This window comes from Zonotrichia albicollis, chromosome 15 (assembly GCF_047830755.1).
Source record: "Zonotrichia albicollis isolate bZonAlb1 chromosome 15, bZonAlb1.hap1, whole genome shotgun sequence".
Classification (NCBI taxonomy): Eukaryota; Metazoa; Chordata; class Aves; order Passeriformes; family Passerellidae; genus Zonotrichia; species Zonotrichia albicollis.
In genome coordinates, this window is record NC_133833.1 from 15,154,470 (window position 1) to 15,182,372 (window position 27,903).

The window sequence follows — 27,903 nt, forward strand, 5'->3', positions numbered from 1 at the left end:
GTGCTTTTTCTGGGCCTCAGCCTGGAACTGGGCACATGGTTTGTCACCTACCTCTTCACCACCGCTGCACTTCCTCCACTCCTTCCTCTTCCTCCTTCTCATAACCTCACATACTCCCCTCGTGGTTTTTCTTTTTTCCCCTCTGTGGTTTTGAAGGGCCTGTGGAAGAGGCAGGGCTGGCAGGTGGCTCAGGCTGTCTGCTGCCAGGTTGTTTGAAGGAACTGTCCCCATGTCCTGGCCAGGAGCTGTGCTCACACTGGATCCCAAAGAGGAGACCACACCTGAAGGGATCTTCCCAGCACCACTCTGAGGAGTGCCATGGGAGCTGCTCAGGGTGTCACCTCTGTGGTGCCACCAGCCTTGCCTCATCTTCTGCTATGTCCTCTTCTTCTCTGAGCCATGCTGGATGGCTCCCAGCAAAGGGGGTGCTGGTGAGATGCCCTGACATTGGTGACTGCTGTCATACACCTCAGCAGGGGCAGGGATGGGACAATGCTTCTTTCCAAGCAGGATGAGCCCAGGATTCACCCCAGGATTTTCTGTCTTCCTCTACAGCATGGGACATGCTCTGGTTCCAATCTCCCAAAGCCCCAGTCTGGCAAAATCTTTGTGCACTGATTTTGTGCCTCCTGCTCTCCAGCTCGGACAGCTCCAGGCTGCAGAGGCCCCAGTGTCTCTGGGAGCTCTCCATGTGCTGTGGCTGTGGCAGGGACATGCTGGGGACATGCTGCTCTGTGACCTTTGGGATGAAGTGTTTGCAGGGCTGGGGGCTCACAGCTGGATTTGGTGTCTTGTACGGTCAGTGCCCATCCTTGTCTCCCCCAGGCAGTGCAGCTGAGCTCCCCTGGCTCTGTGGCCTTGCTGATGGAGATGGAGATGGAGAACTCCATCCTGGGATGGAGAACTGAATTCCCCTTCAAAATACAAAACCTAGGAGAGAAATCCCAGTGATGTCCCCTTTCTGGGGGTTACAGCATGTGCCTCTGAGTTCTCCTGATCAACCTCAAGCAGGAAAACTGACATCAGACCCCAGTGCCTGATCTGCTCTCTGCTCATGGTTCACCAATCATACTGAAAAGCCCAGGGAAAATGCTGTGAGCTCAGCCTCCTCTCTGGCTTCTCCTCCCCCATGTGCAGTTGTCTCTCTATTATTTTCTTCATATGGAAAAACAAATTTGACCCAAATATCTTTTTCTTTTAAATCTTTAAAAAATTGTAAGATAGTAGGGAAATGCTGTGATACGAAACTAAATTGAAGAGCTGCATTTTTTGTTTTCTGGATTTGCTTACATGCTCCAAAGTCAAGGCAAAAAGCTCTGTTCTTGCAACTTGGTTTGTTTGTTTTTTTTAATCCAGCTCTTCAGTGGTTTCAGCACAAGTGCATCACAACCCTAGGTAAGGTCTAGCTGACCTATAATTGCAATTTTCAGCAAGTGAACAATTTTTCCAAAAAATTTCACACAGTTCTATGCAAAAGCCTCATAGATGTGGAGAGGGTGTTCCCTGTGGTACCTTCCAGCCTTCCTGCAGCACCTTATCCAGAACTGGGATCTGAGGCCAGCTCAGGGAAACATCAGGTGCTGCCATATAGAGAGCAGGACCTGCTGACTGCCCCCTCCTCCCCAGCAGGGCCTGGGCACACTCAGAGATCTCTGCCCACTCTGTGCATGGGCATATTCACAGAGATCTCTGCCCACTCTGTGCACTCTGGCCACTTGCTGTTGGCTGGTGCTGGACACAGGAACAGAGGATGGACCTGCTCTAGTGGAAGGTGACCCTGCCCACGGCAGGGTGTTGGAATGAGGTGATTTTTAAGGTCCTTTCCTACCAAACCATTTGGGAATCTGTGGCACCTTCTCCAGGTCACCCACAGCCTCTCCCCTTGCACGTCCTAAAGCAGCATCTCATCCTGGCAGTGCAAGGAGGGTTTGGACAACACTCTCAGGCACAGGGGGGGATTGCTGGGCTGTCCTGTGCAGGGCCAGGAGCAGGACTGATGATCCTTGTGAGTCCCTTCCACCTGAGGGTATTCCATGGCTGACAGACCTGGCAGCCTTGGATGAGCCTTGCCCTCAGTGTGACAGGAGGCACTGTCACAGACATCTTCTATGAAAAATCCTTTCCTTAGGATTTTTTCTCCTGAGAAGCTGAGAGACCTCAGGAACAAAATGTAAACAATGATTATCTGCTGCTGTGGAATGCAACAGGTGCATCTGTGATTGGTCTCATGTGGTTGTTTCTAATTAATGGCCAATCACAGTCAGCTGGCTCGGACTCTCTGTCTGAGACAGCTGCCTTTGTTATCATCCTTTCTTTTTCTATTCTTAGCCAGCCTTCTGATGAAATCCTTACTTCTATTCTTTTAGTATAGTTTTAATGTAATATATATCATAAAATAATAAATCAAGCCTTCTGAAACATGGAGTCAGATCCTCATCTCTTCCCTCATCCTCAGACCCCTGTGAACACGGTCACAAGGCACTGCTCCCAACGCTGAGCTCTCCTTGTGTGGGGCTCTGCTCCTTCCCAGATTCTGCATGTTTGCTCCTCAAACAGGCACTGTACCCAGCCTGTGGGAGTGGATGGAGGAGAACTGGGACTCTGGAGCTTTGGCATGTGCTAGGAACAAAGCAAGCAGGCTGTGGATGCAGCCTGCCCAAGCAGGACACAGGCACGGGGGGGACTGAAGGGGTTTCTGGCCAGAAGGGGATACACGATGCAGGGGAATTCTGCTAAATTAAAAATATATATTTGTCTTTTTACTGGTACAACAGAAGCTAGGGGAGCAGGCAAGAGGAAAGTGAGAAAGCTTTATTTAATTAGATTATAAGGCCCCAAAGGCTTAAGACTCATAAAAAAAAATGAATTGATTTTTGTAATTGAGGATGGGGTTTCTGCCAAGTGCTGCCTTAATGAGTATTTAGGTTTTGCCTCCCAAGTTAGCAGCACCAGGCAAGGGCAGATATTCAAGCCACTCCTCACCAGAGCCCTGAGCTTGGAAACAGGAGCTGCCTGCCTGCAGCTGGGAGCGTTAACCTGCCTCTCCAGGAAAGGACATTGTGTGTCCTTTCAAGGCAGTTTACCCAGGTCTCTTGCTATTCTCTCAACATGAAATCCCTCCCTTTTCACCAGAACCCAGGAGGCAGCTTTCTCCATGCATGGGTGTGGAAACTGAGGCAGCAGATAATCACAGGGCTGTTTTTTCCTCACAGAAGTAGAGAGAATTAATTTGCTGCAGCAGCTGAGGCAGTTTCCTTTGGTGGCTCCTTCCTAGGGGCTGGTGTGACAGCTGTGTGCCGTTGGAGCCCATCCTGTCCCCTCCTGCCTCTCCTGCAGGTGATCCTTAAAGCATAGCACCTGAGCATGGTGAGAGGGTGCTTGGGGCATGCTCAGCTGGGACCTGCCTCTGCAGGAGCCATGGGACACCAGGGAGGGATTTATCCCTCTCCCCAAACCATAAGACTGTCTGGAAAGAGCAAGAGATTTTTATTTACAGGCTTCCTCCAGAGTATTTTCATTTTTCCATGCAGGAATGAGGAGAGTTGAGTGTGCAGAGGTTCAGGATTTCCTGTGTGCCCCTGCTGTGAGAGCTGGGTTAAGTCCGAGAGGAGGTGATTCCAAAATGCCTGGTGGGAATGTTGATCCAGGGCTGCCTGGGGACCAGGAGCAGAGTAACAAGGCCAGGTGAAAGGCAGGAGGTTTGGATGTGCAGGATCACAGCAAGATCACAGCTTGCTAGCAACACCTAAAATGCAGATGTGTTACTATTACTGCTATCAGAGCAGGGGAGCAGAAAAGTGGCCACAAAATTCCAGCAGCACCTGGTAGATGTAGGGAATGGTTCTGTGCTTTATGAGCTGGGTATTTCCTGAAAGCAGAAGAGCAGGAAATGCACTGCTCTCCAGATAACAGCAAACTGCAAGGAGTGCACCTTGTGGGGACACTGTCCCTTTGATTCTGCACACTGTAACAGTCAGAGATTCCCATGTCAGGCACAGCACTGCAGTTTGCACACTTGTGCCCTGCAGCAAACCCAGCTGCCACTGCTCGTGTGCCACTGTGTCATTGGGTCAGGGGCTGCACCAGCCTGAGCAGCACTCATCTCCTGAACCTCTTTCATCTTTACAGCACATTGATTTCTGGCAGGCCCCTCTGGCCTCCCTGTGCTTCACTAAAGCCTCAGCCCAGCACATAATTCATCAGTTCCCAAAGTCATTGTCTGATACCCAGATGTAAAGATGTCTAGGGAGCAGGAGAAAAGCCCTGAGAACACCTAAAAGAGTCTGCTAAGAGGCACAATGACCCTACTGCAGGCTGGTGTAGCAGCTCTGCTCTACCCTTGCCACAAAACCTAATGCAGGGTGTCTCAGAGGTTGGGAGAGCCTTTTGGTCCAGAGCAGGTGTGGTTAAAACACTGTCCTGCTGCAATTACATCATCCTGATGAGCCTTTTGCCCTTTTTGTAATTCCCCTGAGGAGAAGCAGCATCCTTGTCCCTGTAAAGCACCTTTACATCAGTCTGGAGTGTGCCTGTTGGAGTCCTTCCTCAGGGCAATCCCAGGGCTCTCCCCATGGTTATCCAGCACATCCATTAAGGGCAGACCCAGCCTCTGCACAGGAGCTGCAAAATGGCTCCACCAGGGTTTCACTTGCACTTTCTGGGCAACTTGCTGTGTTTTCAGAACAAGTCAGCTTCAACATTTCAGGCTGCTCAGAGGCATTCATGCTTAGGGAGGCCAGATCTGGCCATGTCACAGCAAGATGTTGCTGTGGAAGTGTTTGCAGCCCATGTTCAGCAGGGCTGGGCAGCAGCCCTTGCTTTTCCTGTGGGTATTTGCAGCAAAGCATCAGAGCTGGGGCTGCATCCAGGCTGGGGGGCAGAGAGCAGCAGAGTGAATTCTTCTGCTTTAACAAAAACTTCTGATGCAGCTCAGACCCAGCCTTGCTGCTGAACCCTGGGGGCTGAGCTCAGCTGGAGATGTCTGCATTTGGGTGAGCTGACTCTCACTCAAAGTGCTTTTCCATGTATTCAAGCAAGTTCTGGTGTACCCAAGTTCTGAACAGCATCTTCTGTGCCATGTTAAAGATAATGATAACTCAACACATCCTAACAGAGCCGAGAAATCCTACTTTTCCTTCAGTGATTCCATCCTGCCCTGTAAGTTCTGAGAATAAAAATGCAATTATATTTTCTGCCATTCCTACACCCTGCTGACTGCAGCCTGGGAGACTGAGCAGAGTGCACATCATTACACAGATTTGATGGATCCACCAAAAATGTAGGTGTGCCCCAGACCATTTTTACTTCAGTGAAAGATGCTGGAGAAAGGAGAGAGTGGTCATACTGCAAAACAGACACTTTCCAGAGAACAGAATGAGTGAGAGACTTCTCCAGCATGGAAGAATGATGAACTGTTGGTCCTACCTTGGTTTTCTACAGCCAACAGGCAGTTTTCAGAAGCTCAGTGATCATCTGTTTGCCTTGGAAAGATTTACTTGGCCCATGCTTCTTTTACAAGAATATTTCCTGCAGTTTTGAAAGGAAAAGTGGAAATTTTGGGCTAAACCTGCCTGGTGAGGAATACCAGGCAGGTTGATGAATGGTATTAATGAGTTTATGGGTGAAGTATTCATTAGGAAAAGAGCTGATGTTCACATCCTAGTCTAAGAGCAGTGATTTTCCTACACCATTGTCCTGTCTGTTCCCCTGTAGTGGCTTCCTCTCTCCACTTTGCCTCTCAAATGTCTTGATTTGGTCCTGGTGATGTATTAAAGTCCCTTCATATTAGCTCTCATGTTCTCAGGCTGTTCCTTGCAGGTTCTCTGTGCAGACAGCTTTATGCCCAAGTGGAGCTGCTGACTTTAGTGGGATTGCCACATTCCGTGCCCTAACACCCTCTGATTTCAGGCAGGGAAGTTTCAGCCCTGTTGGCTGTCAGCAAATCTTGGCTTGGTCTGTGTTTTCAAGCCAAATAAGTGCATCTCAGTCTGATTTTGGTGAGGGAAGCTGCTCTTCCTTTCCTTTCCTTCCCTTCCCTCCACTGAGATGAACACAGAAAGTCCCCTCTGGTGTGACAGTTACCCAGCTGTTCCCCTCACAGATGGATGACTCGCCTCGGGTCCCAAGTGGACACTGGTTGATCCTGTGTTGTTGCTCAAATCAGTCAGATGGTGTTCACAGGGGTCTGAGGATGAGGATCTGACTCCATGTTTCAGAAGGCTGATTTATTATTTCATGATATATATTATATTAAAACTATACTAAAAGAATAGAAGTAAGGATTTCAGCAGAAGGCTAGCTAAGAATAGAAAAAGAAAGAATGAATAACAAAGGCTTGTGTCTCAGACAGAGAGTCTGAACCAGCTGACTGTGATTGGCGGCCATTAATTAGAAACAACCACATGAAACCAATCACAGATGCACCTGTTGCATTCCACAGCAGCAGATAATCAATGTTTACATTTTGTACCTGAGGTCTCTCAGCTTCTCAGGAGGAAAAATCCTAAGGAAAGGATTTTTCATAAAATGTGTCTGTGACAAGTCAGGGCAATTAGTCCTGTCTGGACTCTGCAACAGCCTTCTCTGGACTCAAACATCTTCAGCAGTCAGGTCTCTGCTTCCTTGTACCAATGCTCCAGCTGGAATTGCTGACATGGTGACCCTCAGGAGCATCCAAAAGTCTTGAAGCAGGTGTTTCCCTTGAGGATGTGGGGGCCATCACAAAGTGCACAGAGCTGTGCTGACAAGCAGAAATCATGCTCAACTGAGGGGCAGGGAGAGCCCTTTGGAGAGCAGGGCTGAGTCTCTGCTGGGCAAAACAAGGACCATTCCTCTCTGCCAAGGGAGCCTGGGCACCCTCCTCAGGCACTGAAGTTATTCCTTTTGGCCTGGAGATGGTCCAGGGTGGAAATGCAGACCTTTTGAGATGTCTGTACATGTATATAAAATGACATTCACAATGCTTGCTGTTCTCCTTCTCAAAGGAGGATCCCCTCCCTCATCCTCCAGCTTCCAGAGTGGCTCTCTCACTCACACTAATGCCAGCAGGGTGTTCCTGGTGGTTCCCTGCAGATGAAGGAGAGCTGTGTGGAGAGAATGGGAGATTTCACACTCTCACTGATGAGTCAGGAGTTATCTGGTGTTGCAGGTTGCTGCATGTCACCTTTGGACACCATCAGCTGGCTCCAAACCAACACCCACAAAAGTCTGTTTGCTGTCCTCCCCCTCTCCTGGCAGGTTTGGGAGATGCTCAGGAAGACCTTGCTCCCTGCTCTCTGGGTCACACTGGGCTCTCAAGGAGACCAAAGCCAGTGCCCAGCCATCTCTGCACATTCTGGACTCTCAGAGCTGCTGGTCCCCACATCCCTTAGGCTGGAGCCATCTGTCTGCACACATTGCCTGCCAGCTCCTGTGGTCAGAGGATCCCCATCAAAGTCTGTTGTGTTCCCGCTCCTCATCTCCAAGGTTTATGGATGTGTTGGAGTGTGAAGGGAGTTTGCCTCCCTTCCACAACTCCCTTTCATTCTGCAGTTCTGCTCTCCATCCCTCTGGATGTCTCTCCCAGGGGACAAGCAGGATGGGCTCGCCTGCTGCCTCCTGAAATCCTGCAGCGAGGCGTTGCATGGGCTTAGTGTAGACAGACAGCATGGCAGGAATTTCCTTTTCTGGGCTCTGAGTCAGCTGCCAGCCCTGTTTTATTATTTTGGGTACTGGGAGAATGTGGGGAAGGAGGATCAAGCAAAGGGAGGGAAAGAGAGGGGAAGAAGCTGTTTCCATTTATGGGTTATGAGAAGCAGTTGCAACTCTTGTGGATTTTTATGGAAGGTAGCCCTGGCTGTGGGGAAAGCTGGGTTTAATGAATTCAATTACGATGCTGCACAGAACTGAGTGGAAAGGCCCCACAAACAGCCTGGTTTTGTATAAAAAACCCCAACCCTATAGACAATCAGACCAAAAACTCCCCTTCCAGAGCAGGTGAGCACCAGAGCAGGTGAGCACCACAGCAGACAGGCACAGGTGAGGATGGAGCCAACTCTGAGCTGAGCCTAAAAGCCCTGTATTGAGCTGGACTCAACCCAGCATGGACTGATTATAAGCTGTTTGTTCTGCACTAAGGCAAGGCTGGGTCTCACCTGTTACCCAGAACAGGCATCCTTCTCTCAAGCTCTTCTCTGAGCTCTGGGAGCTGAATGAAGGGTGCCAGGGCACAAAATAACTCTGCCCCTTTTCTCCAATTTTTTTCCCATGCCAGCAAAGAGCTGGCTGGGATTCTTTGGTATCCCTGTGATCCCTTTACAGCTGCAGGCTTGAGATCTGTGCTATGGGCTCCTGCAGCAAACAACCTCCTTGGGCAGACCCACTGAGTGGAGAGCACTGTGTTGGAGAGGCAGGAACAACATCCCTTGGGAGCTGGCCTTCTCCTCCCTCCCCCAGGATGCAGTAAAAATTTGCCCTCCTTTGCTGTTCCCTCTCTGGAGGCTCCTGGTTCTCTCTGGGTCACAGGAGGATTCCTGAACTGCAGTGGGTTTCTGCAGGAGCAATCCACAGGGAGCCCTGCAAGGTTTCCAATGGGGTCAGGGCTTGCTTCTGCAGGAGGGAGGATCTGGGGATCAGACAGACCCTGGGTGGGATTTGAAAGGAGACTATTCCAGGAAGATTCCAGACCTGACATGCTGTCTGAAACACAAGGACATTCAGGTCCACGTTCATCACATCCTGGACCTTGTGCCTCAAGCTCACACCTCTCCTGGGAGACCCATCAGCTCACTGTCCCTGTGCTTTGGCCCACTTTTTGTGGAGGCTTGAGTGACTCCTACCATGTCACCAGGATGTAAAGTGAGGGTGCAGCCACAGAATCACAGAGCCACAGAGTCACAGAACCACAGAACCAGAGAGCCACAGAACCACAGGCTGGGGAAGGCTGGAAGGGCCCACAAGGGCTCACCTGGTGCCACCTCCCTGCTCCAGCAGGGCCATCCCAGAGCTCAGGGCATAGGAATATCTGGAATTTCCCCAGGCAGGGACACTGCACAGCCCCTGCACCATCTGCTCAGGGCTGGCACTGCCAGGGCAGCAGTTCTGCCTCCTGGGCAGGGGCAGCTCCTGGGCTCAGGCCCTGCCCGTGGCTCTGGGGCCATGGCTGGGCCTGGAGCAGAGCCTGGGGTGCCCTGAGCCTGCACACAGGGACAGAGTGGGGACACAGGGACAGACTGGGACACAGGGACAGAGTGGGGACACAGGGACACACTGGGACAGACTGGGGGACACAGGGACAGACTGAGACACACGGACAGACTGGGACATGGACAGACTGGGGGACACAGGGACAGACTGGGGGACACAGGGATAGACTGCAACAGACTGGGGGACACAGGGACAGACAGGGACAGACTAGGGGACACAGGGACACACATGGACACACAAGGACACACAGAGATGCACAGGGACACTCAGGGACACCCAAGAACACCCAGGGCTGAGGCCCCTCTCTCTCCCTGGGGCTCCTCTCCAGGCTGAGCAGCCCCAGCTCCCTCAGCCTTCCCTGGGCACAGAGATGCTCCAGGCCCCTTTTCAGCTCTGTAGCCTCCCCTGGAGCTGCTCCAGGAGCCCCAGGTCCCTCCTGGCCTGAGAAGCCCAGAGCTGGGCACAGTCCAGGCTTTCACCCCTTTTCACAGGTTTGACATCATGGTGCACACCCAAGGCTGAAGGAAGGCTCGGTGCACCAAGTGCTGCCCAGCCAAGGTGTCAGTACGAGGAAAGGAACATGCAAAAAATACCAAATATATTCTTTTATTTTTCCCAGTTTTAATAACTGCAAAAGAGTGCAAACAGGAAAGCTATTAAGGATTTTAAGATTCATCTTCATTGTTTCCCATAAGCAAAAAAGCTGCTGTTGTTTCCCTAGGATGAAGTTTAGCAGCAGTCATTTGGATCTCAATGTGTCCTAATTGCTCTGGGGACTCTAATAAAAATTCAAAATAAGGAGCTGTAGGGTTTGGTTTCAAGAAAAAGCATGTTCCATGCACAGTGATTTCTGATTACCCAAAGGCTCTTTTTTTAGCATGTAGCTGGTTTATTTTAGTCTGTAGGATATGTTTTATCCACACACAGCCTCTTTTCCACATTGGAAGTGAAGGACGCAGGAGCTGCAGTTTGCACTGGCAGAGATGGATGGAAACCACTGGGACAGCATATTGCCCATGAGCAAGGACCATCAGTGCTGCAGGGGTTCTGAAGTGTAACTCTGGCATCAGTGTGTGGCTGAGGGCTCAGCCCAGCCCTGCCCCTCACAGCCTGCAGAAACTCTGCACGTGCCTTAGAACTTGGTGTCACCAGGGAGGGACTCCTGTCCAGAGCAGGGAGTGATGTACAGAGCAGTTTGGTGCTACACAAATCTTTGGCATACCCATACCTTGAGTTCACCATGCAATGCTGCTTTCCCTGTGTTCAGACTGTAACAGAGCAATAGAAGTAAAAGAATTCGAGAAAATACAGAAAAAGCTAGGCAAATACTAAAAGGGGTGGAGAAGCTTCTGAGAACAGGCTAAGAAGGCAGGGTCTACAATCTGGAGAGGAGAGGCTGAGAATGATAATAAGGTCTTCAAAATCATATTAAAAACAAGCCCATGGGGGAAATAATTGAGGATTTTCACAATGAGAATAGTAGAAGGTTTTTATTTTCAGCCATGTTGAAAGGGCAGAGGTCAAAGCAGAGACATAAGAAGGAAGAAATGTGCTTCAAAAAGAAGAAGCATGGCTGTGATCTCTCCATGTCTCCACAGGATTGTCTCCTCAAAGAGCCCTGACCGTGCCCATGTGCAGGGTAACGTGTGACACCTGCCTTTTGTAAATCCACTGTAAGTCAGGTGATAAAAGCACATCCATCCCTGTCCTGCAGCCGTGCTGTGCATGGGATCTACAGCCTGGACATCAAATGGATGGGATCTACAGCCTGGGCACATTCCATCCCTGCTCACGGGACAGGAACCCACATGAGCACATGGTCCATCACAGCAAAGGATGTCACTATTAGGCATTTTAGCCCAAGAAGTTCAACATCCCTTCCAACCCAAACCATTCCATGATTCTGTCTTCTAGGCCAGAGGGAATGGGGTGCAGAACAGCAAGGAGAAGCAAGGCTGCTGCAGGAAGCAGCCCAGCTCAGCATGAACTTGAGGAAAAGCTCATGCTTGACTAAGCAGCAGGATTCTTCTCCAAGCCTTCCTGTGTCCCAGCAGCCAAGTGGTTACACAAAACTGAAGCGGGAGCCTTTCCAGTTCCTAACGCAGGAAAGAAAATTAAAAATAAATCATTTCCCACCAGCCATTCAGCTTCAACAAAAGCTGGGACACTTCCAGGGCCAGTCCCTGAAAGAGCTGCTGTGTGGTTTCCAACCCCTCACAAAATCAGGGCAAACTTTGCTGCTTCTCTGCCCGGCCTCTTTGGGACCAGTGCTTCCCTGCAGTGGATGCCAGCCTGGCTTCGCTGGCCCTGCTGCAAATCCAGCATCATCCCAAAGCACATGATGGGGTATTTCTGCTCTCCTTCCCTCCCAGCCAGCCCTGCTCTGTCTCCTCCTGGTCCAGGGGCTGTGCAGGACGTGGGGCAGAGTGGGGCTGGAGCAGGGAGTGAGTGGCTGTCCTGAATTGCTATCCTGTGGCACTGGAAACTCACAGTGATGAGCTGCTGCTGTGGAATTCTGATAAATGAAGGTAATAGCTGTTGGCTTGCTGAGTCTGGCCTGCAAACCAGGGCAGCATGAGAAGGGATCCTCAGTCCCCTCAGGGCCACAGGGATGGGATCCTCAGTCCCTTCAGCCTCTGTCCCATCTCTGACCAAGCCCCAGCTCTTGGAGGGAGATGGAAGGACCATGGTTAGCCATGGACTATGGATGCCTTGGCTTCCCTCAGCCTCTCCTACATCAATAATGTGCTCTTTCTAGCAAGAATCCATGTTCCTCTACTTATGTAGACCTTACTGAGCTGTTCTGCTCCAAATCATGGGGCTCCTGCTTAACAACTGTCTACAGCTCAGCAGGGCCACATTATCTGATTTTTATTTATCTGTTTTCCTGCCAGACCCTGTTTTGAATGCTACTGGTTATGTCTGTGGGAGGCTGGCATCACTGGACATGCAAGGGTTGCCCACCATATTCCCAGGACCTAGGGAACAGCAGTCACTTGAGAGGGTGCCTGAGCCTGCAGAAACAACAGGACTTGTGAAAATCCTCAGATGGGAACCCACATACTCCTTTTCAGCCCTTACCTGCTTCAGAGAGCACTTTGCAAAGCAGACACAGAATGAAATGAGGGGGGACTGGGGGAATGTCAGCCTGCAGCCCGAGGCAGCCAGGCTGTACAGCTTTGGGACAGTCAGAGGAGCCCCACAGGGACCTCTGAACACCCCCCTGTCCCTTGCCCCAGGGCTGCAGTGTGTCCCCTCCCCACAGCCTGGTTCAAGCCTCAGAGACTGAGCTGCACTTTGGTGCTTTCCAGAGCAAACAGAACAGTGTTGAGAGTCTGGGTTTGGGCTTTGTCCAGAGCTGGTGACCTTTCAGCTGTCTGCTGCAGGCAAATGTGGACAGTTGCAACCAGCTGTTCCACCACCGTTTTTTCTTCCAGGTTTTCCAAACTGTGGAAAATCTTGTCTGCTCCTCCTTTTGCTCTGTCTTCCACCCTGTCTGCTCCTCCTTTTTCTCTTCTGTCTTCCATCCTGTCTGCTCCTCCTTTTTCTCTTCTCTCTTCCAGCCTGTCTGCTCCTCCCTTTGCTCTATCTTCCACCCTTTTCCCCTCTATCTTCCATCCTGTCTGCTCCTCCTTTTGCTCTGTTTTGCACCCTGTCTGCTCCTCCCTTTGCTCCTCTGTCTTCCAGCCTGTCTGCTCCTCCTTTTGCTCTTTCTTCCAGCCTGTCTTCTCCTCCCTTGCTCTATCTTCCATCCTTTTCTCCTCCATCTTTCACCCTGTCTGCCCCTCCTTATGCTCTATCTTCCAGCCTATCTGCTCTTCCCTTTGCTCTGTCTTCCACCCTGTCTGCTCCTCCCTTTTCTGCTCTATCTTCCAGCCTGTCTGCTCCTCCCTTTGCTCTTCCACCTTCCCCACACAGGTGGGGAGGCAGCAGGTCACAGATGAGCTGTAGGGTGGGAGAGACCCTCTGCAGCTGACATGGGATGAGCTGGGAGTGTGGCAGGAGTTGGCTGCATGACTCCAGTGCAAGGCATCACCATGAAGAGCTGTGACCAGACCACAGAGTGTCACAATCCAATCTGGCCGTTCTTCTGGAGATTCTGGGAAGCCTCAGCCACTCATAACCTGTGTGTGCTTCAAGTGACTGCCACTGCAAGCAAAAATCAAGTGGTTGGTGACTTGTTGGGAGTTTGTCATGGGTTGCTTCACTCTCTGCACACTGCAGCCCCCAAGCAGGTGTGCGCAATGGGAGACACACAAACCTCAAGGGTCAGGAGGCTGCAAGAGGCCTGGGATTCTCCTCCTGGCTGTGCTCAGCTCCAGTTTTGTCACCCTGGATGCTGATGGTGTTCACAGCTCAGCAATAGTCTGTGCACACATCCTGCCAGGGTTTCCCTGGTGCCTCTTCTCCAGCAGGAACACAGGCCAAGGAGGAACATGACTAAGGCTTTAACTATTGATTCCTCAGCACTCCTTCCAGACCACAAACATTCCTGTCAGACTTCACGGAGGGTGAAACAGTAGTGTAATGCTTAACAACTGTAGTAGTTTATATGTAATAAAAAAATTCTGGTGTTTTTTCCTTTTAATATAAACAATGTAAGTTACTTAAAGTTCGGAGGGATGGCTGGGACACCACACATTAAGGTTTGTCAACATTTTTGACTCAGGCTCATCTCCTAACTGCTTTTGGTTTCCTGTTTTCTGGTTGCATACAGCTGTGCCAAGCTTGAACTGTTGGACTGGAATTCAGCTTGGGTGGTTCCTATTGGAGTTTTTGGATGGATGGCAGGGAGGTGGAGAATTTCAGCTCAAAGCCTTCTGGCTGTTTTTAAAAAAAAATCACTCAAACCCTCTACATTATTCATCTCATATTAAGAAAAAGACCAGCAAAGTTTTGCTGGAAAGATTCCCCCAAAGATTTGAGCAGTGGTTCGGTGTTGCATGTCTTACATGTCTGTATTATACCTTCACTTAGAGAAAGTCAAAATTTGGCCCATGTTAGGTTTTCAGTATTTTTTGAGATCACAGTGTGGTTGTGCTCAGGAGAGTGTTGGTAATTTTGCAAGTAAATTCCTGGAAGATGCTGCACTGGCTGGGCCCTGCTGTCAGTGCATGGGAACACCAAGTGCCTGGGACTGATTTTCTCTCCTGGATTTGGTGGGAAAGAGATTTACAGCTTTTCCCTCTTAATTTGGGATGGCAGATGAATAGGCTGAGGAGACTTGGTCCACATGTGTGAACCTGAGGACTGTCCCAGGGGCTTGTTTTGCCCTCAGCTCCTGCAGATGGGATTCTGGACCAGTGGAAGGCTGGAGGCTGATGTGTTGGTGACCCAGGAAGTCTAGGCCAGCCTTTCTCTTGTCAGGCTAGTGGAGAATGAAGCTGAAGGCCTGCAAGGCCAAGCCCAAGGGAGGGTATAAGCAGATCCCTCTGCAGGGATCAACACACACATCTGCTGCCAAGCTGTTCTGTGGGCACTTTCCAGCCACTGGAAAGCAGGTGGCACATCTGGGCCCTGACCCACCCATCACCTCTAGCAGCACACAGGCAGTGCTGTCCTGTCTTTCTGTCTCCATCAACTCTGTGCAAGTATGGCCTGTGAGCTCAGGCAGCTGTTTGTAGGGGACACACCATCTGTGGTGACCTGACATGCTCCCCCAGCCTGGGGTCACCTCAGGGGGACACGTCACTGTCCATCCCTGCATTGTGCAAAACACTCTGCAAGAGAAATGTTGCTACATCTATCACTTGATAGCTTGGATTTGCTTGCATTTAGCTCAAAGACCTTTACCATGGTGGGGCTGAGGAGGGGCTGTTGGGGAGATCAGTCCAAAACTCAGATATCTCACTACATGGATCTGATGGGTGAAATTGAACATTCTGCGGGCTCACATTGACAAATTTCTCCTGAAACCTGCAACCACAGAGTTCCTTTGCTCCACTTTATCTGGCTGGGGGGGCTGTGTAAAGAATTATGTCAGAAGCCCTGTGTAAGGAATACTCTTGCACTGCCATGTCTGAAAACCTCAGAGAACCAGAGCTTGCTGAGGAAAAAGCACTTGCAGCGCTCTGCCAGGGAGCCAGGGGATGGGTCTGGGGAACAGCCTGATGAGGAGCAGCAGCAGGGAGGCTGGAAAGCAGCAGGATTCTCCTCTCTGGCCTGGGTCTGACTCTCTGTGCTCCTTTGTTGCAGGCAGGGGCCGTGCAGGGATCATCAGGAGCATCCGGCTGCGATAGTGCGGCCGTGCCGCGCGCGCTGTGACACCGAGGGATGCACACGGATGCACCTGGACAAGAGGTAAAACTGCCCAGCTCAGCCTCCAGGAGGGACCTGCCCCATCTCAGGGCTGTGGCACGTGCAGCCCTCAAGGAGTGCTTCACCCCAAAGCCTTGCTATGGGACTGTGAACTCCCCAGCCCATCACACATCCCAGCTGTGGGGAGCAGGGCATGGAGAGCGGGTCAGGTTGAGGTCCAGGATTGCCTGGGCTGTGGGATGGGAGCAAAGCCAGGCAGGAATTGGGGCTCCCTTTGGGATCTGGCCTGCTCAGCAGCAGCTCAGCATGTACCTGTGTGGTTCTGCCCTTACCCAGGCCACAGAGGGGTCCAAATCCCTCCTCTCCCTCTACTTGAGTGCAGAGGAAGAAGCAGCAGCGAGGGGCTGCTGACATCTCCACAGGATGAGGGGTGCTCTGTCAGAGCAGAGGCAGCTGCAGTTCTGCACCCCTTGTTAACAAGAACTGACCTGGCCCAGCAATTAGGGATTTTACTGCTAATGAAAGCTTCAGCTCAGCAAGTGAGAGCACTCAGAGTCTGCTGCTGAACCTGGGCACCCTCCTGGCTGCTCAAGGTGATGGCTTACTGAGAGGGAAACTGAGGCAGGGAATGTGAATGATCTGCTTCAGATGTGAGTTAGGAACTGAGTTAGGGGGAAAACCCCAGAGTCCTGTGTGCCTGCTGGCACTGATTAGCCAGGCTTCCTGTGCAGGTGAATCACAGTCACATCACCAAATGGTTTGGGTTGGAAGGGATCTCAGAGATTATCCTCCCACCCCCTGCCCTGGGCAGGGACACCTTCACTGCCCCAGGCTGCTCCCAGCCCCAATGTCCAGCCTGGCCTTGGACACTTCCAGGGATCCAAGGGCAGCCACAGCTGCTCTGGGCACCCTGTGCCAGGGCCTCACCACCCTCCCAGGGAAGAATTTCTTCCTAATCTCTAATGCAGCCCTGCCCTCTGTCAGTGTGAAGCTATTTGTCCTTGTCCTGTCACTTCATGCCCTTATCAAAGTCCCTCTCCAGCTCTCTTGGAGTCCCTTTAGGTTCTGGAATGGGCTCTAAGGTCTCCCTGGAGTTTTCTCTCCTCCAGGCTGAACAGACTTATGAAGACAGATAATATTTTAAAAATATCTGTGAAGACACATATTGCTTAAAACCAAAATCAGCTGTTACAATGGCTCAGCCTGGGTGCCATGCAGAATACTCGTGCTTCCAGAAGAGATCATTTCTGGTGGCATTTGACTGCAGCTGTGGGAGGGCTATGATGGAGTAAAGCTTGCACAGCACTGTGGGGCTGAGGATGGTGCTTGTAAGACCTTGCAGACTTTGCATCAATTGGTCTATTTGCCAATAAAGTGCCTTTTTGTCAAAAAACTACTTATATATATAGTGCAAAACAGTGTCCTTCCCTTGCCCTACAGAGAGAGCATCCTAGGGAATATTCAATCAGGACACTTTTGCCAGAGTTTTAGCTGGCAGCTTGTGACACCCTTCAGCAATACTTGTGTGTGGGGAAAAGAGAAGTGGTGCTCTGGCAGGCAAGATGCTCTGCAGAAATGCTAGCTCAGCAGGGAGAATCACACAGGTTGGCACAGCACAGCTGCTTAGAACAGTTAGAAAAGAATAAATCACTCTTATTGCCTGTTTCACCTATTTCTCCTTTTTCTGGAGGGCAGGGAATGTAAGGGAATAGCAGCCCAGCAGCGAGTCTGGGAAATGCAGCCATGCCACATTGCTGTCCCCAGCCCTGGGCACTAACCCTGGGGAGGAAAATGGAGAGGAGGATAATTGCTAGGGTCACCTCATAGGAGATTGTTTGAGCTACTGCCTGTAGTCCCCCAGTCAGGGCATATTTTGAATTAGAAGCTCAGCCTGACCATAGGATGGAGCATACTGCCAAGCTTGCACGGCTAATAGGAAGAGTAGGCCTAGGTTAAGCCTGGGTAGGACACATCCCCTGTTCTGAGGCCCTCTGGGGTTATGGCAGCAGCAGAAAGGTGAGTGCCTCAGAACCACAACAGCTTTTCCTCTCCTATCTCACTGCCCTGAGTAAGAAGCACTGGGCCTCCAAAAGCACCAAACACCAGAATAGCCCTTCCCTGCTTTTACACTGAGGATGTGAGGTGGGGGTTTCAACCTGCCTTCCCATCTCCTACAGATGCCCACGCTGCTGCCCCCAGCCCTGGGCACTCACAGCCTGGCTGGGACATGTCCCCTGTTCTAAGGCTCTCTGGGGTTATGGCAACAGCAGGAAAGGCGAGTGCCTGGGCTCCAATGGCTCAGCAACACAACAGAAGCTTTTCCTCCCCCATCTCACTGCCCTGAGTAAGTTGCACTGGGCCTTCAAAAGCACCAAACACCAGAATAGTCCTTCCCTGCTTTTACACTGAGGATGCGAGGTGGGGGTTTCAACCTGCCTTCCCATCCCCTCCCGATGCCCACGCTGTGCTTTCTTTTCCCTCGCAGGCAGCAGCGAGGCTGAGCTGAGCGCGGGGAGGGATCCCACGAGCGGACCATGAGCGAGAGCAGCCCCTTGCCATGGAGCGCCGCCGATGAGGGCGAGCCGCCCTCGCCGGGCCCGCAGCCGTCCCCGCCGGCCCTCAGCGATGGGGACTCGCCGCCGAGCCCGCCCGCGGAGCCTGCCAGCGGCAGGGCCAGCCCCCGGCACGACGCTCGGCCCTCCCTGGCGGAGGGGGAGCAGCGGGACGAACATGTGGCAGCGGTGACAGAGGCGGGCGAGCGGCTCAGCGAGCAGGGACAAGGCGCTGCCAGCGAGGGCGGCCGTGCGGAGCGGGCAGGGCTGGCCAACGGCGTGGGGCGGGAGCACCGGGACGCTGCCGGCCCCAGCAGCCCCGAGCTCGGGGGCAGGGGCTCCCCCAGCCCCCAGAGAGCCAGCGGGGCCCTCAGCAAGCAGCGGTGGCACAGCGTGCTGGGATCCTCGGAAGCGCTGAGTGCCGACGAGGCGGAGGAGCAGTTCGGGTAAGGGCGGCTCGGTGCCGGTTCGCGTGTGTTGTTTTCGAGGCTCCTTGGTTCGAGTTACTCGGCTCCGTGTGTAACTCATCAGTTTAAGGAGCTGCAGCTGCTCTCATGGCTGACTGCGGCTTTCCACTCCTGCTTCTCTTTGGGTTTCTCGCACATTTTTTCCTTGTTTGTAACTTTTTACTCTGTTTTTTTTCTCTCTGGACTTCTCACATAGTTTTTTTCCTGTTACAAATTCAGAAAGCTGTGATTAGAGCTTACAGAGCCACTAAAGTGAAGGGGAAGCTTTTGGGATCTCGAGAAGAGCTGGTTGTGCTCACTTTTGGGGTGTCCCACTTGCAAGTTGCAGCACTTATGGCAGAGTTACCTGAGGTAACTTAGGGCAAGTACAGCAGCCTGGGGATGCTCCAGAGCCAGGCTTGTCTGGGAGCCTGCTGTGCCCTGCGAGTCCCTGGCAGCATGGCCAGCTCTGGCAGTCCCTGGGCTAGCAGGTGGCAGCTGTGTGTCTGGAAGTGGGCACTGCTCTGAGCTCTGCTCTCCACTGCACCTGTGGCAGGTGTTACCAGCGCCTGGGTGACAGGAACAGCAGTGTGAGACAAAAGGTACAAGTGTCATCTAATTCTCAAGTGCCTGTGACAAACCTGAACATGAGTCCATGAGTCCTCTCTTCTGGCAGCCTGGCTCACAGGAGAACTCTCCAGGCAGGGGGACACTCACACTGGTGTGCTGTCCAGCTGATTTTATGCGTCTGAAGGTTTCTAGACCTCCATGGGGTTCTGCAGGCTGGGGGCTTGGGGGGAATGACAGATCACTGGGATGAGGAGAGGTTCTTCCCATGCCATTCCTGCAGGAGCGATATGGATGCTTCCCTTTGCCACCAGAAATCCGCCAGGGCTCTGTGTTGTAGCCACCAGGGGTTGACTCCTGCTGTGAATTACAGCCCTGCCTGTGCACCCACCCCGGGGCAGGAGAGATGCTGCAAGCAGGAGGGGCTGAAGCAGAGCAGCAGGGCTTGTCCCAGAGGAGTGTGGCCTTCTGGAGAGGAGCTGTGAAGGGACAGGGTGGCCAGGGTGGCCTGGAGATCACCTCCTAGCTCTGGCCCCGTGCAGGCTCCGTGCTGAGCTGTGTTCCCAGTGCTGTCTTGGAGCGGGGGCAGCAGGGCTGGGGAGCCACGCAGGGCGTGGGCTGACAGCAGGCATCCCTCCTGCTTTGTTTCTCTGCTGTTCAACAGGCTTCTCTAGAAAAGGCTGCTGGTTTGTTTCACTCAAGAGCCCCAGCAAGAAACAGCAGCCCTGCTTCAAAATGCCCAGCTGAAGGTGTTGCAGAGGAGGTGTCCATGCAGGCTGCTGCCGTCCAGAGAGCTTGGGGAGCCTGTCCCAGGCAGGTCCCAGGAGCCCCTGAGCTATGCAGTCAGGGCTTGGATAGCTGCAAGTCTCTCAGGTTTCAGGGGAATCATATTTGCCTGGTAGGTGGCTCCCTGGCAGAGTTCAAGAGGAAACTAAGAGTGGTCATAGAATGCTGCTGCAATCACTGGCAGTGCAATTATTTTAAGGTACTAAGGCATGAATTGGTAGAAATGGCAGGCTGAGGATTTGGAGATGATGCAACCTGACTGGGGTCTGCATGCAGAGTCCGTGATCTCGTGCTCTAAACATATTCATTTGGAGAGCAAATGAGCCTTTTGGGAGGCTGAATGCACAAGGGACAAGTCACACGCTATATTCAAAGCAGAAGGGCAGCTGGAAAACTTCTGGGACACAGCTGAAGTCTGGGAAACCACTTAGAGCCTGCAGATTGGGTTAGCTCACTGCACTGGAGCCCATCAGTGCTTTGACCACCTATCTTTAGGGTAAATGGCAGGAATGTGTGGCTGGGCCAAGCACAGCGTGGAGCTGCTGTGCCCTGACCACATGGACTGTCCACTCAGAAAGAGCTAAAAGATGGACCAAGGCACCAGGACGTTGCTGTCATCCTGCATCACCTCTGAGTTTCCCCTTTTTTTCCTTTACTCCCCTTTGGGGAATTGCTGTAATGACCCATTCTGGCTATAGGAGAACCTGGTTTGATGTTTTACTAATGAGCAGTCAACTATTTGCTCCTGATGAGAAATCATTTGTCATCATCTGCACGTTGCTGCTTGTATGATGCATTTTCTCCCTGAATTTTAAAGTACTTTACAAAAAGGTGTTGAGTGTTGCTCTTCCCACTGGAATGGAGAATTAAAGGGGGAAGTCATCCAAGGTCATCAATCCATGGTAGAGCTGGAGAAGAACCCATTATTGTTCTTCTGAAGGTAGGTTAGTTTCTGCATCTCTGCAGGAAATGGTTGGTAAAAAAAAAAAATCAGGCAAACAGAGCCAAAGATTGAGTGTTTGTGCTGCAATTTGCATTAACTGAATCCCTTTTCCTCCTTTCTGGTTTATCCCGTGGCATCTATTGTTTGTCAAAGCCCCATTTTCCTTTCTTGTGGCTGTGTTGCCTAGAGTCTTTCACCTCCTCAGAAGCCCCCAACATGGCCCTGCTGGTCTCAGGGAGGTCACAGCTCTGCAGTCCAACTGCAAGATCCACAGGGAATAATCTACTTTCAGCCCCATGAACTCATGGAAAAAGAACAAAATTTTTAACAGAGAAATTCCCACCTTTTGCTTGTAGGCACCCTCAGCACCTGCAGTTTTGGGAGTGCAGCTTTTGCCCACACATTTCCTCCCATGGCAACATATAGCTGTCAAAAAAATTCACATTCCATCAAATAAAGTTTCAGAAAAACTTTGCAGAAAGACTGCAGTGCAGAGACAACAAAGTCCTGGTTTCCATCATGTCCTTCTCTGGCAGGATCCACACTCCACCAGCACAGCAAACTTGTGATGGCAAGTTGAACATGAGTCCCTGCAGGCTGGGAGGGACAACCATGTCTTGGGGGCATCAGGCCCAGCATGGAAGGAGATTGTCCCACTCTGCTCTGGGCTGGGGTGGCCTCACCTCGAGCCCTGGGGCAGTTTTGGGCTCCACAAGAAAGATCTAAAGCTGTTAGGGAGTCCCCAAAAGAGGGACATGGGCGTGGTGTCCAAAAGAGGGACATGGGGATGGTGAGGTGCCATCAGGGGACAAATGTAGGGCTGGAATATACAAGGTCTGTGGTGTGAGCAGTTAATAGAAGTTATTCTGTACAGAGCATTGAAAGAGCAGGGCTGTTTTCCCTGGGATTATGGCAATGTGGGAGCTGCCCAGTGATAACCAGGAGGTTATTCTGGCACTGGATGCAGGAGCAGGTGTCATATGCAAAAGTCTCCAGTTCAGAGGTCTGGCTTTTTAGTGGAACATGACCAAATTAAGGGCTGGCTGGGCCTCTGGGATTATTCATCACAAAACTGTTTTTTTTTTTTTAGCTAGAATCTTGTAACAAAATTGGGAATCAGGTAGGTTATACCACAGAAAGATCCCAAGGGCCATTATCACAGCAGCCATTTCTGCCTCTTCTCTTGCCTGCCAGCTCCAAATGGAACAGGGCAAGAATTACCTTGACAGTATTTTCTGCATTTCTCCTTTTGGTCCAGGTTTGCCTCTGGAGATGCCAAGCTGAGCTGCAGTGATGATGACAGGGAGCATTTCCAATTCAAAGACATCAGGGATGGCTTCAGCTCGACCTTTGAGAAGATTGTTGAGTCTGACCTTATGAAGGGCACCTACTACAGCAGCCTGGACTCTCTGGACGTGCTGTCCCTGACGGACGAGACAGACAGCTGTGTCAGCTTTGAGGCACCCCTGACCCCCCTGATCCAGCAAAGGGCCAAGGAGAGCCCCGAGCTCCTGGAGCAGAAACTGGCAGCCCAGCAGAGAGAAGCCCTGCACCACATGGCTGCTGATAAGCAGGAGCTGGGGGCAGCCAAGCCAGCAGAGGGAGATTTTGGGAGCCCTCTCAGACACTCAATTACCAGCAGCAGGTCAGAGAATGTGCTCAGCAGGCTGTCCTTGAAGAGTATCCCAAATGGGTTCCATGTGGAAAGCTCAGAGGAAGATGCCACCAAGATCATTAACTCCATCAGGTAAGGCAGGGAGTTTCTTGGACAGTGGCTCCTTTTCTTAAGAGATCCCAGTCCAGGAGCAAGGCTCAGTGGGCATGGTTGAGTTGGAACTGCTCTTTCACCCCTTCTGCTTCCTCTCATGTGCTATTGTGGCAGAAAGGCCAAACACCAGCAGGAAAACTTTCACCTGTACCTGCACAGCCCTTGGCAGGTTGGGGACAGTCAGATGCTCTCCCAAATGCCTCTGAAGTGCAGGGAAACCTCAAGGTTGCACTTAGGACAGGGTACCCCTACAGAAGCCTCCCCAAAGGTTCTTCTGCAGGCAATGGGGAGATCAGCAGAGACTTCTTCCTCTAGACCAGCTCAGACCCAAACCATCACCCCTGGGAGGCAGCAGCTCATCCATAGGGCACTTCCCTTCCTGAGGAAGCCAGGTGATGAGCAACCAGGTCAGGGGAGACCTGGAGCGACGTTGTATGTCCAGCTATCAGACCAGCAGTGAGTCACGCTGCTTGAAAATGCATGAATTGGTGCTGTAAGTGGCCTTGGGCAGGCAGATAAAGGGCTGTATGCCCACCTACATGGTGCCAGCAGGGCTGCTCAGAGCAATGTCTGTGGGCACAGCTGGCCCTGAGGCCAGCAGGCAACTTCAGGGGAGCAGCTCCCCAGTAAAGGCTGGTCTGGTGCCAGTCCCATTGGCATGATTTGTACAATTGCAGCTTCCCATCCTCAGCAAATAACCTGAACTGAAAAGCATAGCACCTATCCCTAAGATTTCCATGATATTCATTGCTTGGAAAAAGCTTGGGATCCCCAGTGGGGAGAGAGGAAGCTTAAAAAGGTGTTGAGGCTACTTACTTTGCCACACCCTCATTTCTCAGGGGGAAGCCGCCTTCTCTCTGACCTTTCCTACCAATTTGGAATTACGCTGCACTGTTTCATTTCAGCTGAAATGAAGGAGGGCTTGTCCAATGTCCAGTTCACAGCCATATTGCTGGCTTTTCATTTTTTTTTTTTTTTTTTTGTGCGGGCAAGAAGAAATCAAAAAGTGGAAAGGTGGCGTTTTCTGTGGCTTTCATGGTGCCACACTGCAGCTCCTTGAACATTTCTTGTCTCTGCACAGCGATGCCAGCCTGAAGGACACGCTGTCAGACTCGGACTCAGACATGGGCAGCACGGAGCAGCTGGACCAGGGCAGCACGGACACGCTGGCCAACGGCTGCAGGGCGGACAGCGAGGCTGCCAAGAGGTTGGCCAAGCGCCTCTACAACCTCGAGGGCTTCAAGCGCTGCGACGTGGCCCGGCAGCTCGGCAAGAAGTACGTGAGGGCAGCCCTGCCAGGGTGACAGGCTGGGGATGGGGGGCACTGCTCGTGCTGGGAGGGCAGGAAAAGGCTGCAAGGGTCAAGTCTGGGAGCTGGAGGGAGTTGGGGCTGCTGGAGGTTGTAGGAGTGCTGGGGGGTTGGATGGTTGGGAGGGATGGAGATGAGAGATCTCTGAAGCCAGGTGGTGGAATTTGGGGTTTATTGCAAATGGCCCTGCTGGGAGCTGCCAGCTCAGAACAGGCCTGAGAGAAGTAAAGAGAGTGCCAAAGAGAGAGAAGGCAAGAGCGTGGTAAAGAGGATGAGAGAGTGAAAGAGAAGATGAAAGGGTAAGAGAGCGAGGTTCCCGTTACAATACAATAAATCTTCTGTGTTGAATATTCTAATTCTCACTAACCAATCTAGTACAAGATACAAATCCTACAGCATTTACATACAGCCTATAAGAATCACTGCATTACCATCCTGTGTTACATTTTAAACCCTAAAAACTCCTCTTTGGGCCCCTTCTGCCAAGCTGTAGGGTCTGCTCTGACCCTTGGACCTGTCTGCAGGCAGAGGGTGTTGTTCCATCAAAAGGGGATCACCTTCAGCTGGCCACACCATTGTTTTCCAGTTGTTCAGTAACTGAGGGATCTCAAAGCTTGCTTTCATTTCAATCTCGCTTATAGTTTCTATATTCTCAAAATCTTTTGCCAGGCAATCATTTTTATAAGGCTTTCCTGTTTCACCTTCCCCAACAGGAGATCTTCCCAGTTGAAGCTGGGAGCTCAATGTCCTTAAAATAGGAATGCTACAAGCTGCCTGTAGCATTGGGCAGTAAATGCCACGAGCTGCTGCCCACCAGAACCAAGAGCTTCCTGCCTTTGGGAAGAGCCCAGGAGGACCAAAGCAATCCCCAGGCTGAAGGGTTTGGGTGCCAGACCTGCCTGTGCACTGGGCTCCCTCCACTCCCCAGGTTTTTCATGTCTGCACCCCAAAATGCCCTTGCTGCAGAGCCTCCCAACCCAGTCTGTATGAGAGTAGGAAGGGTTGACTGGAAAGCCAGGGACACACAGGGAGGTCCAGGCTCTTCAGCTGGTAGATTTGCCTGGGTAAAGCAGAAGGGAAATCAAAAAATATTCAAAAGTGGGAGAGGTACAGAGATTTCTAAGAGACAGAGTAACAGCAACGAGTGTAGCAGTAACAGATTATTTTAGGATGCCAGTGGGTGTGAAGGCACCAATCCCCATCATCCTTTGCCTGGATCAGATATAACCTGCGTTGCTGGGATTTTATTTTTTTTTTCTTTTGTCCTTGGAATGTCTCCCCCCTGCCCAGATCAGCAGAACACACCTGTCCCTCAGCAAATACTCACACTTTCAGTACAAGGCTTGTGTGTGATTCCCAGCTCAGTGCTGAGACAGAAGGAGCCCAGGAATTGTCTCCTAGAGAGGCTCTTTGCATCACCTGGCAAATCCTCATTCTCCTCCTTTGCTGAGGTTCTTGTAGCAGGTGCATTGCTGGCTGCTCTTGCCTCAGGTGTGTAACATCCTCTCCTTTCTTTCAAATTTGCCATGACAGCTCACTGAGGGGGGAACTTTCAAGCACTGGGTTTCTGAGTCTGTCCCTTTGCTATTTCCTGCAGTCCTCACTCACACCTGCAGCCCTCACAGCTCGGGGGAGGCTGTTTGGTGACCCACATCTGAGGATCTCACTGCCTTTGAAACAAAAGTTTTGTTTTGATCAGCTGGATTTGACTTCTGAACCATTTCCTGACATGGGACCTAAATAGAGCTGCAGACTCTTGGGTGGATTGGCAAAGCAGAAAAGGAAATAGGGTGAAGATAGGTATTTATAGGTATTAATATAGGTATTAAGTCAGTCTTGCTCACTTAAGACAATGTAAGACCAACCTATAGTTCTGGGAACAGACTAAGTTTAAGTGATGCTTTCAGACCAGCTCTATGTAGGAGGGCTGTACAAAAAGTGAAATCTCATTTTATCACTTCTTTTTTCTTTGTGATAATTGGCAATTTTCTAGAAAAAATTAAAAAAGATAAAGTAAACCAAAGCCAAAACTATTCATCATTGTCAAACAGGCAGAAAAGGCTTGACAAACAAGGTTGGATATCTCCCCACAGTTTGTTTCCATCTGCCTCAGTTCTGTGAAATTAACCTAAAACCCTGAAATTAGCATTGGCAGATGTTTGGGAAACTGAACTCTCCATGGAACTCTCTTGTTCCAGCATTGGTCTGGGGCCCCCTCAGCTCCATCAGTGCCCACAGGACATCTTTTGCTGGTTGAACTGTTCCAGGCTGTGAAGGTGGCACTTCCCTGTAGGGTTTCCAAGAGTTGTGCTCACCAAATCCCTGTGGCAGAGCCCAGGACAGCTCCAGCACTGCCCAGGGATGTGGGCACTGTCAGGATCCCAGCCTTGGGCAGCACAACGAGGGCACAAGGCTTGTTTCACCCCCCAGAGATGAGATTTTACTCACACGGGTTCTTATGGCACTGATGTGCCCCAGGTGATGCCAGAAGGAGCCCTGCTCTGCAGGGCAGTGGGATTCAGATAAAACATCACAAATTTTCCATGTCCAGACACATGGGAATGGACTGGGAGAAAAGGCCAAGGCTCCTGTGTGACGGTGTTCACAGGGGTCTGAGGATGAGGGAAGAGATGAAGATCTGATTCCATGTTTCAGAAGGCTGATTTAATATTTTATTATATATATTATATTAAAACTATACTAAAAGAATAGAAGAAAGGATTTCATCAGAAGGCTAGCTAAGAATAGAAAAAGAAAGAATCATAACAAAGGTTTGTGGCTCGGACTCTCTGTCTGAGGCAGCTGACTGTGATTGGCCATTAATTGGAAACAATCAACATGGGCTAATCAAAGATCGACCTGTTGCATTCCACAGCAGCAGATACCATTGTTTACATTTTGTACCTGAGGCCTCTCAGCTTCTCAGGAGAAAAAATCCTAAGGAAATGATTTTTCATAAAAGATGTCTGCAACACTCCTGTGTCGCCTTGGGGTAGCTTGTGACCCAGCAGGTCAGTCAGAACTCTTGGTGCCTGTCCCCACCCAAAGCAGGCAGAGGGATGGAGCACCACACTGGGTTGTAAGGTGAGAGGAGCTCTGTGGAGGCTGAAAGGGCAGCAGGCAGAGGATGCCAGGCATGTCCCCACAGGAAATGCTTTGCATGGCCACCAGCCAGAGCATGGCAGGAATGTCCCCATGGGAAATGCCTTGCTCTCCTTGTAGCAATGCCTCTGTCATGGTGGAAGTGTCACCCATTCCTGCAGGAAGGGCTGGCACTGGCACAGAGACAGGGGACGATAACTCGTGAGTGAGGAAACCAGAGCAAACACAAAAGTCCATCTTAGGGTGGGACAGGGTCTTGCCTTGGCCCCTGTTGTTATCCCATGGCCTGGGGCATGTTAACTGCCTCTGGGGTTCAGGGAGAAGAGTTCCAAGTATATAACTGGGTCCCTGGAAATGCAGGAATTTGTTGTTTGCAGGGGCCTGGCTGCCTTCTGATGTCTTATGGCACTTTCCAGCCCCCTTGGCAGAGCCAGCAGCCCTGCCTGGAGCTCTCCTGCTGCAGTGTCCAGCAGCACCCACCTGCCCCAGGAGCAAGAGACAGGGTGGGATGGGAGCCTCTGTGGGTGAGAGCAGGGACATTGCAGTGGGAGAGGGGACACAGCCAGCACTGGGAGAGAGCCAGGTGTTGGAGGAGCTCAGGATATCCCCATGGCTGCTCTGGCTGGTGTGGGAGCAGGCTCTGCCTGGCCAGCAGTACGACACAGGGGTGCAGCAGGGCAGCTGGAGGCTGGTCTGGTGTCTCATTCTCAGGTGTCTGGGGCTGGCTGTGGGCACATCAGGGAGGTCTTCCAGCAGCACTCCAGGCCAGGAGCAGTTCTCCCTGAGATGGTGTCTGCAGTGTCTTGCTGGGTATTGGGCTGGCCCAGAGGCAGCATTCTGCTGTTCCTGTTGTGGACAGTGTCATCTTCCCCAATGAAGGGGCTGATCACTCCCTCTTTAATTGCAGTAATGAATTTAGCAAGTTGGTAGCAGAGGAGTATCTCAGCTTCTTTGACTTCACTGGCCTGACCCTTGACAAAGCACTCAGG

The 27,903-nt window shown here is 51.4% G+C and overlaps 1 protein-coding gene across 2 annotated transcripts in view; it reads left to right on the top strand.

Annotated features, from left to right (window-relative positions):
- Positions 1–27,903, top strand: part of PSD2 (pleckstrin and Sec7 domain containing 2) — a 77,800-nt gene that overhangs the window by 24,542 nt on the left and 25,355 nt on the right. For both annotated transcript variants that reach the window (XM_074552266.1, XM_005492505.4), the window contains exons 2-6: positions 15,379–15,483; positions 17,927–18,439; positions 21,994–22,482; positions 23,585–23,779; positions 27,822–27,902. In XM_074552266.1, coding sequence (XP_074408367.1) covers positions 17,976–18,439; positions 21,994–22,482; positions 23,585–23,779; positions 27,822–27,902 — 1,229 coding nt within the window. In that variant the 5' untranslated portion in view covers positions 15,379–15,483; positions 17,927–17,975. The remainder of the gene's footprint in view (positions 1–15,378; positions 15,484–17,926; positions 18,440–21,993; positions 22,483–23,584; positions 23,780–27,821; position 27,903) is intronic.